Below are 13710 nucleotides of genomic sequence, written 5' to 3' on the forward strand. Positions count from 1 at the left end.
AATTATTGAGTCTTTTGTTAAATTTAATGTAAAAAAATTGTGATATATATTTAAAGAAAAGTTAGGAATTTGCCTTTTCCTTCCTCCATTGTAAGAGATTTGTGGCCATAAACCGATAAAGTTTTAGCATGCTCTTTTTGGGGGGGATTTTTCTTCTACGCTAAAGAGCTTCTTGCCTTCTTTTTTCTTTTCTTTCTTCTTTTCACCTTGATTGAAGCCTCTTTTCTGTGATAGAGATTCTTCAAATAAAATTCTCACTTTTTAAATGGACTTTAGTATGCTGGCATTTTTTCTTCCACTTGGGAACATGTTTTTGCCAATGGATTCTCTTTTATTTTGAGAAGGGTGACTTGCCATGGAACTGTTTTTGTAGAACCCAGTTTATTATCTTCTTGTTTCAATCCTTTTATTCTTCTAAGGGACATGTGGAGGCCTACTGGAGTGTTTTCTTTTCCTTTTTTCTTTTTTTGATAATGAAATAAAATTCCATTAAATAAAAACAAAACAGAATATGATACATGGAGGACAAGGCCTCCTCTAGGAGTCAACTAAAACCACTACAATAATGCTGCCCTCCATTCCCTTTGAAGATTGGACAGCCATATCCCCCAAAAAATTTGAAAAGAATGTACCCAAAAAAAAGCGAGAAAGACAACTGTCCCACAGAAAATGGAGTGTTTTCTTGGTCACTGTGTTGTTTTCCCCTTAAATTCTTAATTGGATCATATAACCATATTTTTTGACTGTTGGACTCAGGCCCACAGTATTCCTAAAATATGGTTATTGTAGTTTCTCAAGTGTGACCGGCCTTTCGATCCCAATATAATCCTTTTGATGGACAGGTCACTTTGCCAAAAATTGTTGAAAGTGCTTTGAGTAGTATGAGCCTGAGTGGTGGCAAGAAAGGGGATTTTTTTTTTTTTAAGAAAAACAAAATTCATCAAGAAAAGAAACATATACATGGAGGATAAGATGATACAAATGCCAAAAGTCAACACAATAAAGACTATCAGTCGCTCTATAAGTTCAAAAACCAAATTCCCTTGAAGCAACCATGTCAGTAAAACTCATAAACATGCTAGGAGACCCATTATTTTCCAAAGCAATTGCAGAGAAAGAACCTACCCTTTAAACAACTACAAACCAAGCCCTAAATCCCACTAGGTGGGATGATGTACGTGAATCCCTTTTTGCCAATTTACATGATCGTGGGTAATTTCCTATGAAATTGTGGGGAAAAGGTTAAACTTGATGGTTAAGAAATCACTGACACTAGTAGATTTCGATACTTCGGATCTATTATGCAAGCTGAAGGAGAAATTGAATAAGATGTAATGCATAGAATTAAAGCTGGTTGGGTAAAATGGAGAAGTGCTTCGAATGTACTGTGTGATTGTAGAATTCCTTTAAATTTAAAATGGAAGTTCTATAGGATGGCTGTAAGACCAACTATTTTATATGGATTAAAATGTTGAGCGATTAAGAAACAACATACCCAAAAAGTAAAAGTTTTCTAAAAAATAAACTAAGGATGAACATATTCATAGTAAGTTAGGCGTGGCTCTTGTAGAAGATATGGGAGGGATGACTCTGATAGTTTGGGTATTTGCAACGTAGGCCAAGTAGTGCACAAAAGAGGAGTAAGCTAGTTACTGTGAGGGGCAATGGAAGAGATAGGGGTTGACCTAAACTAACTTGGAATGAGATAGTGAATTAGGATTTAATAGCCCTGAATTTGTTAGAAGAAATCGCCTATGGTTGTGTAAATTGGCGGAAAAGAATTCATGTAGCCGACTTCACCTAGTAGGACTTAAGGCTTGGTTTGTTGTTGTTGTTATTGTTGTTGTGGGTAGTTTCCTTCCACAATTTAAGTGCTATTAAGTCCTTATTTACTATCTAATTTCAAGTTATTTTAGGTCTATCCCTATCCCTTCCTTTCTACTACCACTAATAGTAGCTAGCCCACTCCTTATGAGTGCACTATTTGGCTTATGTTGCAGATGACCAAACCATCTGAGACGCCCTTCCCTTATCTTATCTTCTACAGGTGTTATGCCTAACTTATAAAGAATATATTCATTCCTTAATTTGTCTTTTAACATTATACCACTCATCCACCATTAGCATTTTCATTTAAGCAACTTTTACTTGTTAAACATGTTGTTTCTTGCTTGGTACTCTAATCCATATAGCAAAATTAATCTTACATTCGTCCTATAAAACTTTCCTTTTAATTTTAAGGGTATTCTACGATCACACAATAGAGGATGGGGCTCTTGGATCAAAGGTAAGGTTGCTTCATCGTAACCAGTTGGCCAATGATTCAAGTTGAAGGATACAACCTCTTTGCATAAAAGCAGGATTAAAGCTGCGTATACTGTGACAACCCTCTCCCTACCCTCGCAAAGAGGGGGGCCTTGTGTCCTAGGAATGCTTTTTACAATCACATAACACACCGAAAGCACATCTCCATTTTTACCCACCTTACTTTAACTCTATGTATAACATTTTCTTTAGCTTCTCCTTCAAATGCATAATAGATCGAAGATATCTAAATCTTGTAGTGCTATTAATTTTTTTTTTTTCCAATATTCCTCTTACCTTGGCTGAAATTACATTCCATATATTTTATCTTATTTCTACTTGACCTAAACATTTAGATTCTTAAGCTTCTCTCAATAATTTTAACTTAGATTCTACTTCACCCCTAGTTTAATTGATTAAGACAATATCATCAGCAAACAATATACACCATGAAACCTCATTTTGCATACTCATAGTAGCTCACCCATCAAAATGCAAAAAGATAAGGTCTTAAAGCAAATCCTTGATGTACACCTAGGTTGGAAATGATCTGGACTCTCCGCCAGAATTCTTAATGTTAGTCATTACTCTATTATACATATCCTTAATGACATTAGTCTATTTAAAATACTCCCTTGTTACTATAAAACTCACTATGGAACTTCCCTACGTACTCTGTCACAGGATTTTCTAATTCTATAAGAACTAAATGCAAGCCCCCTCTTCTTTTCCCTAAACTTTTTCATTAATCTTCTTAAAAGGTGTATGACTTCTATAGTTGATTTTCTAGGCATATTTTTTTAAGACCCTAGTTTCTAACCTTAGTCTTTCTTCAATTGCCCTTTTTCACACTTCCATTGTATGCCCACTCATAAGTTTAATTCTACCATAGTTATTTACAATTTTGAATATCTCCTTTATTTTTGTATATAGGTATTAAAGTGCATTTCCTCCATTTGTCCACCATTTTTTTTTTTTTAATTTTTGTAATTGTGTTTAATAAATTAGTTAACCATATAATTCCATTATCACCTAAGCATTTCCAAACTTCATTTGGGATGTAAAATCCATTATTCCTATCCAATCAAATCCCTCAAACTCGCAGTCTCACAGACTGCACAAATCTGCAAATTTTTAGCATCCTTTCTTCCTCCAAACGCTGTAAAATTAGTACTAGAAGAAACCTCTATGAAATCCGGACACAGCCAACATTCTCCAAAATAACAGAGTAACCTATTCCACCAGCCCCAAGTAGCAGAGAAGTGCAGAAAAAGATGAGAATATGATTCATTGCCTACTAAAACACATCACACGAATATCGGGTGATTAAAATTTCAGAGTCCTTCTAATCTGAAAGAGATTGTTTTTAGTCCACTTGTTAAATGCTGTGCATCTACCAAATTTTTGTGGTGCCATTTATGTCTTGATTGATTTCTCGGCAGCCAACGTATGTGGTGTCAATAAACACAATGTGTCCAATCATGTGAGCATTTGAGTGCTTATTCTTGCAGACTAAAGCCAGAGTCTATTTTCTGAGGTAGTAGGAAAGAAAATTAGAAATATGAAAAGACTGTTGGGACTTTGTGTTGGTTGGGTGTCTTTGAGAAAGAAAATATAAAGGACCAATTATTTCTATTAATCTGTTGGCAACTGAAGTCATTTCAAATAGCAAAGTTTAATTATTGCAATGTGGAAGGGTTTATATGCTTGAAGATTAATTTAACTACAACAAATAATTCTAATTGATGGTGTAGGAAGAAGGAGCTTATTTGAAATTCATGAAAATTTTATTCTTGTTAGTTGTCATCCAAGGCTCCAACTTGATTTTGATCACCTGTTCTCAAAAACTTATTATTTGTAGAAGTAAAATTCATTGATTTCCCTCGAAGGCTATCAAAGATGCCTACCTCATGTATCATTTGAGAAATCACATAATCTCCCCAAATATGTAATTCTTGCGACATGTATACCCTTTATGTTAGTTCACCATAAAATAACAAAATAGAAATTGGCCGATGCATAAAAAATGTAAAAGTTGTCTTTTTTTCTTTGACATGGATAGTAGAAGGCTTGTTATAAGGGTGGGAGTTTGGAGTGCTATGGTTGAGTATCATCCACCATTTGAATTTGGTAATGTTCCAAAGGCTGCTGTTCCTTTTCCTATGTGAACTAAGGCTGAAAATGAGTCGAGTTGTTCATGAACAGCTCACGGACCCCCAAAATGGGACTCAAGTAAGGGTCGTGTGGCACTCGTTGAGAGCTCTCCCTCGACAAGTCAGCCAAGTCTCACACGTTCAAGCCTGCAATCCCGAGCACCTGGTGAGTCTCAATACTCAAGAAAACCAAGGAATAATAGGATATCACATGAGCAATATATTCTTATACACCGAAATAAGACTATAACAATCAGAGACATCACAATCCAAGGCAACAAAACACCACAATGAAAATGACTACTTGTATTATTCAACTACAAGAGAATAATCATACAAACGATAACACAGATAATCATATATTCATTCTAAATCCCTGGAGAATACAATTATAGCAGTATCTCACTCCCCCTTTTCCCCATTACATTGTCACTCCCTAACATCCTCCCCACTCATTTTATCGACGTCCTCGTCGATGTATTGTAGAAGGGCTTCGCACTCTGCTGATGTCGAAGTAGATGTCGTTGACTACAAATTTCTGAAATCTTCAATCTTCTGTATGGCATGCTGAAGGTTTTCTGCCTTTTCCCAACTATTCTCTTCTTCCCTCAGCCCCCGCCACTGAACCAGAAATTGTTGTTGTTGACGACCTTCTGCATTGACGGCTCTGTCTGCAATGATCTCTTGGACTTCCTTGTTGACAGGCTACCTTCTGGAAATTGTTGATCTCCTTGACTTTTGTCGGTGCAGATCTGCTGCATTTGTGTAGAATGGCTTTAAATTGCTTACATGAAACACGGGATGGACTGGACGTCTGTGGCTTTTCATCCACTCGGGTTGTTCAAGCCGATAAGATGTATGTCCCACCTTCTCGATCACTCTGATTGGACCTTCGTAACGGCGTAACAGCCTTTTATCCTTGCCGCGAAGAAATTGAAATGTCTCCGGCGGCACTTTTACAAGAACCAAATCTCCAGCTTCAAATTGTTGTGGTCGTCTTCCTTTGTCAGCCCATTTCTTCATGCGCTTCAATACTTTTTCTAACTGAGCTCGAGTGACTTCGATGTTTTGCAACCAATTTTTCGTGAATTGGTATACTTTCGGGCAATTTCCTTCGTGTGGACCATCTAGAGTGTGTGGGAGAGTCGGTTGTTGACCTGTCACAATCTCAAAAGGGCTTTTATTAGTTGCAGAAGATTTCATAGAGTTAAAACAGAATTGTGCCGTGTCTAGTAAAGTAACCCAATTCTTTTGATTGGAGTGAACAAAATGTCGCAAGTATTCTTCTAGCTTCCCATTAAAACGTTCGGTCTGATCATCTGTTTGTGGGTGATAGCTGGTGGACAGATTAAGGTTTGAACCCATCAAACGAAAGAGTTCACCCCAAAATCCCCCTGTGAATCTAACATCACTATCACCGATTAGGCTTTTTGGAACACCCCAATATTTCACCACATGCTTGAAGAATAGCTAAGCTGTCTTCTCTGCTGAACATGGCTTCGAGACTGGTACGAAAGTAGCATACTTAGAGAATCAGTCAATCAGCACCAAAATTGTGTCACTCTTCTACTTTTGGCAACGAGGAAATGAAGTCCAAAGAGATACTCTCCCATGGCCTGGCAGGTACTAGCAATGGCTCCAATAAATCTAAGGTCTTCTTTCTTTCTACCTTGTCTTGTTGACAGATCAAGCAAGTTTTGGTGTAACTCATCACATCATCTTGCATATTCGGCCAATAGTACCCCTGTGTAATCAATGCCTAAGTTCTTCGCCATCCCGGATGACCAGCCCACAACGTATCATGGCACTCTTTTAGTAAGGTTTTCGTCAAGTTTCCAGCTTTGGGCACATAGACTCTCTTGCCTTTAGTCATTATCAGTCCATCTTCTACCCAGAATTGTTGTGTCTTCCCTTCTTTTATTAGTTTGCTCAGTGACTGCGCCTGCTGGTCTGTACTTAAATGTTCCCTGATAAGATTCTTCAAAGGTAACGCCACCCTACTAGTTAATAGATGACTGATGAGTTTCAATGCTGCCAATTTGGTTTTTCTACTTAAAGCATCGGCCACTTCATTCGTCTTCCCTACTTTATATTCAAAATCAAATTAAATTCAGCTAGCTTCTCCTGCCAACGTGCTTGTTTTGACGTTAGTCCTGGTTGTGACAAAAAGTGAGTAACTGCTACATTATCGGTTTTTACCACAAATTTGGACCCCAAGAGATAGTGCCTCCACACCCGAAGACAGTGTACCACTGCGAGAAGCTCCTTTTCCTGTGCTGTATAGTTCCGTTCGGCACCCAATAATTTTCTACTTTCAAAAGCAACTGGATGCCCTTCCTGCAAGAGAACTCCCCCTAATGCAAAGTCTGAGGCATCTACTTGCACTTCAAACGGTTTTGTCACATCAGGAAGGATTAGCACAGGATCTCCTACAATCTTTTCCTTTAATTCAACGAATACTGATTGGCACTCTTCTGACCACCCCCATGGTATCCCCTTCCTCAATAAATTTGTTAACAATACAACTCTTCTGGAGTACCCCTCTATAAACTTCGATAGTAGTTGGCTAGACCCAAGAAAGATTGTAGTTCTCTAACGGATGTAGGTGCTCGCCACTCCTTGATAGTTTTTACTTTAGCTGAATCCATCCGTATCTAGCCCTCCTCAATGATATGCCCCAAGAATTTAATACGCTTTTGAACGAAAGCACACTTCTCCCCTTTTACATATAATTGATTTTCTTTGAGTTTTTGAAAAACCTTCCGAAGATGATCTTTATGTTCTTCTAAGGATGCGCTGAAAACCATTATGTCATCAGGTAAACAACCACAAATTGATCAAGGTAATCCCGAAAACCTGATTCATTAGAGAACAAAAGGTAGCGGGTGCATTTGTCAGCCCAAAAGGCATGATAAGGAATTCAAATGCTCCATACCGGGTGACACAAGTGGTCTTCGGTTCATCTCCCTCAACAATGCGCACTTGATGATATCCCGACCTCAAGTCCAGTTTCGTGAAATATCTTGCTGTACTTAACTGGTCAAAAATATCAGCAATCAGTGGAATGAGATACTTGTTGCGCACCGTCACCTTATTAAGAGCCTGATAATCTACACACAAGCGCAAACTACCATCTTGTTTCTTCTGAAATAACACGGGGCCTCAAAAGGTGCTTTTGAAGGACGGATGAACCCTGCTGTAATAAGATCATTCAGTTACCTTCTAAGTTCAGCTAACTCTGGCGGCGCCATTCGATAAGGGGCACGTGCTGGCGGCTTTGCTCCTGGCAAAAGTTCAATTTCGTGGTCAATTTGTCGTCGAGGTGGTAAAACCCTCGGTAGCTGTTCCGGGATCACCTCCTTGAACTCTTCTAAAACATCTTAATCTCAAGTGGATATTTCCCTATCTCTGCATCTTCTGAGACTATCGGTAGAACCACGAAAGAAGATTCTTCCCTTTTTACTCCCTTTTTGAATTGGAGGGCTGAAAGCAACTTCCTCTTATCAAAATTGTTGTGGGCTGCGGGGACCACACAAGGTGCACTTCCCATTATCACAAGACAATCTGCAGCTGGGATCAGCATTGAGCGTGTCACTTTAAGAAAATCCATCCTCAATATCACATCAAAGTCGTCAAGGGGTGCCACAGTGAAATCAATTGTTCCAAACCATGATCCCATTTGGCATGCCACTTTAGGTGCCACCCCCACCGTGGTTAACGCTTGAGAATTCACTATTTTTAACTTGCTCACATCCTTATCTACTTGCAATTCTAACCATTGAGCTTCAGAATTAGCAATGAAATTATAGGTGGCCCCTGTATCAATCATGGCCTTGATTTTCTTTCCATTCAAAAGTATATCAACGTACATTAGTCCCTTCTCCCGAGACTTGTTGTTAATTACTTGACGCTCTAATGCCCTCAAAAATCTCAATGCTCCCACCATATTTGGTTGTTCTTCTGGGGTTGCTGTCGGGGTTTCAGTTTCCCCTCGAAGGGCCTTTATATCATTGAAAGCCTTACGTTCAGGGCACTCCGCCACTCGATGTGGTCCCATGCAAAGAAAACAAGAGATTGGTCGACGCTCTCCACCCCTCGTTCATCTGCCCCTCCACTCCTTAACCATGGGCGCTCTTTTATCTTTCCAAGAACTATTTGTCTCCCTATCCCTTCCCCCATTTGTGGGCTTATACACTTTACTGGGCCTAAAATCATTATTGGCGGACGTAGGGAAATTCCATTTCCCAGAATTATCTGAAAAATCATCCAACCGTTCAGCAGCAGCGAGGGCAGAAGAGAGATCACCAGCACCCTGTCGACGCAATTCATTCCTTGGCCATGTCTTCAAACCCCGAAGAAAATGAATTAGTTTGTCCGATTCGGTCATGTCTATAATGTCCAACATCAAGGCTTGGTATTCTCGTACATAGCTCCTTATTGAGCCGGTTTGTTGCAATTCCATTACTTTGCACTTTGCTATGTACTCCACATTTTCAGGATAGAATTGAGTCTTCAACGCTTGTTTCAACCCCTCCTATGTGTTGATAACACATCTATTGTGATGAATATCATTCCATTTAGTTCTCCACCACACTTTTGCATCCCGTACCAGGTATACCATTGCCAGATTTACTCGGTCCACTTCTAGATCCACTCGTGAGCACGTGAAGTAGTGCTTCATATCAAAGAAGAAATTATCCAGCTCCTTGGCATCTCGCGTACCCCCAAAACTTTTAGGTTCCAGTACCTTCAATTGAAAACTCTCAATTGGATCTGCAACCGGCCTTCGGGCTATCTGTGCCACTGCATTCACTTTCATAGTGATCTCTTGTAAATCCCTCTGGACTTGGACCACCGCACTTTGGACATTGCCCATCTCCTTCAAATCTTCCTTCAAAGCAGTAATGGACTCCTTAACATCTTCTGTAAGGAAATCAAAATTATCCGTTCGCTCCCGTAAGGAGGCCTCAAGCTCTATTGGCTCTCCCCGTTGGGACGAAAGAGATGGCAATATGCCCTCAATATGTTCCAGCCTACTCTCAAAGGCTTTCAACTGCTCGATACTCTTCTGGAAGGCCTCAAGCTCTCTTGGCTGTTTCTCTAGGGATTTCACATGTGGAATGAATTTTTCAAGTTCCTCAAGTCTCTATACAACTTTTGATACCCCATAGAGATTTTCTCTAGGGTTTTCTTCAGCGGCCTCAAGCTCTGTTGGCACGCTTTTCTCTTTTATTAATGTTGCCACCAACCCTTGGAGTTCACCGCACGTTCTCTCCAGGGTTACAAGTTTCGTCTCAAGCACCTCAATGCGCTCCACTTTTCCTGACTTGTTTCTCATATTACCACTCATGGTGCTCGCACACACTGTGCTCTGATACCAACTGTCACGGACCCCCAAAATGGGACTCAAGTAAGGGCCGTGTGGCACTCGTTGAGAGCTCTCCCTCGACAAGTCAGCCAAGTCTCACACATTCAAGCTTGCAATCCCGAGCACCTGGTGAGTCTCAATACTCAAGAAAACCAAGGAACAATAGGATATCACACGAGCAATATATTCTTATACACCGAATAAGACTATAACAATAAGAGACATCACAATCCAAGGCAACAAAACACCACAATGAAAAGGACTACTTGTATTATTCAACTACAAGAGAATAATCATACAAACAATAACACAGATAATCATATATTCATTCCAAATCCCTGGAGAATACAATTATAGCAGTATCTCACTCCCCATTTTCCCCATTACATTGTCACTCCCTAACACTTGGCTCAGTAAGGGCTTGTTCATTTGCATATATGAGTGATTATTATGCCTACTTTTGAGGTCAGTTAATAGATGAGCCAAGTTTGAACAGCTCTGCTTGTTCAGGCTTGTGGGTCTGTTTACTATATTTTATAAGCTCAAAATTTGGCAACTTTAAAAGATCATTAGTGTGTGGGCAGTGGATATATTTAAGGACTCAAATAGGATTTGCAATGAAGATGTCAATTTTTGCAACCCACTTAATCTAACTCTCCTTCAGTCTTCATCTTTCACTTTCCCCATGTCCCAAATTTCAAATTTGAAAAACCTAACCCAACTCTCTACTTTGAGCCATTCGTATCAGAAAACGCTAACATCCTAGTGGTACGAATGTTCGAAATTGTGGTACATTTTATCTTTATTAATCTATTCCCCAATAGAAAATCTCTTTTGCATTTAGAAACACCTCAATTTCCTCTACAAAATATCAAATGCCATTACATTTTTTTTATTTAATTATACCCCTAACATTCCACATTTTAAAGCATGTACTGCACCACAATCATGTTCCTGTTCCACAAACAAGAACGATCCACATTCTAGGTAGCTTTGCTTTGTACACTAAGACCTAAGAGGCAAGAGTTGTGAGTTCATTCACTCTCAAAAGTTGCTATCCCTGAATAGGACAGAAGGGTGTCAGCGCAACAGCATTACCACATTACTCTATATTTATATTGATATATGTTTGTTTCATAAGTTATGAAATAAACTTGTTTTTAAATTAAAATCAATTACTAATTTATATTTCTTTAAATTAAAAGCTCAGTAGTGAGCTTGGGCATAACTCGAACTCAATCAATACATAAATGAACAAGACTAAGTATATTTATGTTCGTTTTAATTTTGGCTCAAAGTCAAGTTTGGTTAAAATTTTAAATCAACGAGGCTTGAAATGGTAAAGCTCGGATTGGCTCTACCTGAACTCAGTTAATATTTGAACAAGCTTGAACAGGTATATTCAAGATTGGTTGAGCTTAGCTTAAGCTTGAGCTAGGTTGAGTTAATTTAATGTAAAAGCTTGAATATGACAAAGCTTGGTTTGGTTTGGCTCATTTGCATCTCTACTCTTTGGCTACTTCTTTCTCGCTCTCTCTGTCTCTCTCTCTGTCTCTCTCTCCCCCCGACATTGTTGTATTCTAATACCTCATGTTTTTTCTTCCAAACTTACACATCTAAATGTTTTCAGCCAATTCCTATCCTGACAATCTTTCAAATTTCACAATTCAATCAAACCATTTCGTCATTTCCATTTAGCTTTGCCAATCACCAATCCAAGAATCTGAAGAGCCTTTGACCCCAGTCAGCCTCTTCCTCTGCCTAGGGTTGTATGTGAGTTGATTCAAGTTGATATAGACTCCTAACTCTATTCAAAAAATTATGCTCGTACTAACTCAAACTTCATTGATCATAAATTTGTTAAAATTGAGCTTCAGTCAATTAAGCTCAATTTGGTTGTAGAATAATATTATATATATATATATATATATATATATATGCATAAAAATATTTATTATATAATATTGAATACCATGTGTAAAATTTACATTGTTGAATATTAAATATATGCATAAAATATATAATATCACTTGTTATATACACAAATAATTGACTTACAAAAACTCGATTAAGGATTTCAAGTGGTATTGAAAAACTCGAACTCAACTTATTAAGCTATTTGAGTAGCTCGACCTGAAGTTGAACTTGAATAGAGTCGAGCTGAGTTGAGATATAGAGTTCAATTGGCTCGTGAGTTAGCTTGACTCACTTATACTCCTATCTCTGCCAGAAACAAAGGACAAGATCTTATATTCCTTTTCTTGACCCCTGTACTTCAAATCTTACTACTGTTAGAACTCCAAACTGATGGTTATCGGATTCCAAGCTTTGAGGCTGATTCCATTGTTCTCCATCTTTTTGCTTCCTAGAAGCATGCATTTTGTTTTAATCACAAGACCAATCTTGTGTGATTAAAACAAAATGCATGCTTCTAGGAAGTATGGGAAGTATGGATTCAGCTCTTCAGGTCCAAAGAAACAGCCGCTCTGCATAATAGCAGGCACAAGGCTGTGTACACTGCCCCCTTACCTTACAAAGCGGTGAGCCTTGTGGCCTGGGGACGCCCTTTACTATGATATCACAAACATACAAGATACATAGTACATACAGATAATTATGGAAAGGCAAAAAATCAGTGCACGCATTTGGCATTACTCTGGACACTGGATAACAGATAAAACAGCAAAATTAAGCATAGAATATTAATAGACAAGATTGCCAATATCACTTGCTCCATTTCTAACCTCTCTCCAGCTAAAACTGCTCATAGATCTGAGTCTTGCAAAAGACAAAATTCCACTCCAAACAATTTGCATGCAAAAGCCCTATTCTCATCAATTCATGTGGAAACTCTTTGATATCTCAAGTTACTGTCCCCAGAAGATGGCTGGAGTAGACATTCCATAAAATTTTATGCTATTTTCTCTGAAAAGAAATTCTTCCTTGTGTAACTTTCCTCTGTTTCTTAATGCGAGTTGGGAGGACTGGTTGGACTTGATGAGGGTTAGTGAGCCAACAAGCCCTTGCTAGGGAATTCCAGTGCCCAGGAGGTAAAATCTGGGTAACCTTTGTTAAAATTTTCAGATGTGGGAAACACATGCTTTTTTCCCACTAAAACAAAGTCGTTTAGGGACAAATACACTCAAAATGGTGTTTTCGAATGAGGAGGCAAAAGGGCAAATGTCATTAAAACATGTCTCGCCCTTTTAACCATCCCATATTTATGAGAGAGAGGCCTGCATAAATATTATAAAAGTTAAATAAGAGTTCCGAATTTTTTTTGGTTTACAATTCTCTACAATGTAATCTGCCCTTTTCATAATTATCAACTCTTATTGATGTGCTTGGGTGGTTCAATATCTTCTTCTTGCAGCTGGCCCCAAGGATACTCCAATGGATGCTGCGTTGGAGAAGACTTACGATGCTAAGAGTGGGAAGGGCATGCCCGACCTCTGAGCTAATTAAACCCTCATTCCATTGTATTTGACAATAGAAAATGTCAGCTGGAATATGCGTGCAAGTAGAATTAGAATTCCTGTAGTAACATCTGCTTGTTTAGTATTATATTGTTGATGCATCTTTGTTTTGAATGTCTTGGTTTTTAAAAGAAATTCCAAGCTTGGTTTGTTCACAATCATGATACTAGCGCAGGATGTACCTTATCAAAATTCATAAATTTTGATCATATTTCAACAAAAATAATAATAATAATAATAATAATAATAATAATTTATTGCATTTTTTTAACCCGCTAACCTATTGCCTTTTTAAAGGTATTAGTTACCCTTAATTACTTTAAAATTGAATCTAGTTCCTAGACATAGGACTTCACAAGTTCATGCTACTAATGTCATCCAAACAGTTCACAAATTTACAAATTATTGT

At 38.3% G+C, this 13710-nt stretch overlaps 1 protein-coding gene across 2 annotated transcripts in view; it reads left to right on the plus strand.

The window, feature by feature from the left end:
• LOC131164153 (uncharacterized) overlaps nucleotides 1–13459 on the plus strand; it is a 30594-nt gene extending 17135 nt beyond the window's left edge. Inside the window, exons 6-7 of one of the 2 annotated variants that reach the window (XR_009139222.1) lie at nucleotides 12801–12875; nucleotides 13199–13415. Coding sequence is in view for 1 of the 2 variants with exons in the window: in XM_058121145.1 (XP_057977128.1) it covers nucleotides 13199–13281 (83 nt within the window). In the remaining variant the exon portion in view is untranslated. Of the gene's footprint in view, nucleotides 1–12800; nucleotides 12876–13198 lie in introns of both variants that reach the window. The other variant, XM_058121145.1, reaches the window with a different exon arrangement.
• The last annotated feature ends 251 nt before the right edge of the window (nucleotides 13460–13710 follow it).

This window comes from Malania oleifera, chromosome 9, assembly GCF_029873635.1.
Source record: "Malania oleifera isolate guangnan ecotype guangnan chromosome 9, ASM2987363v1, whole genome shotgun sequence".
Classification (NCBI taxonomy): domain Eukaryota; kingdom Viridiplantae; phylum Streptophyta; class Magnoliopsida; order Santalales; family Ximeniaceae; genus Malania; species Malania oleifera.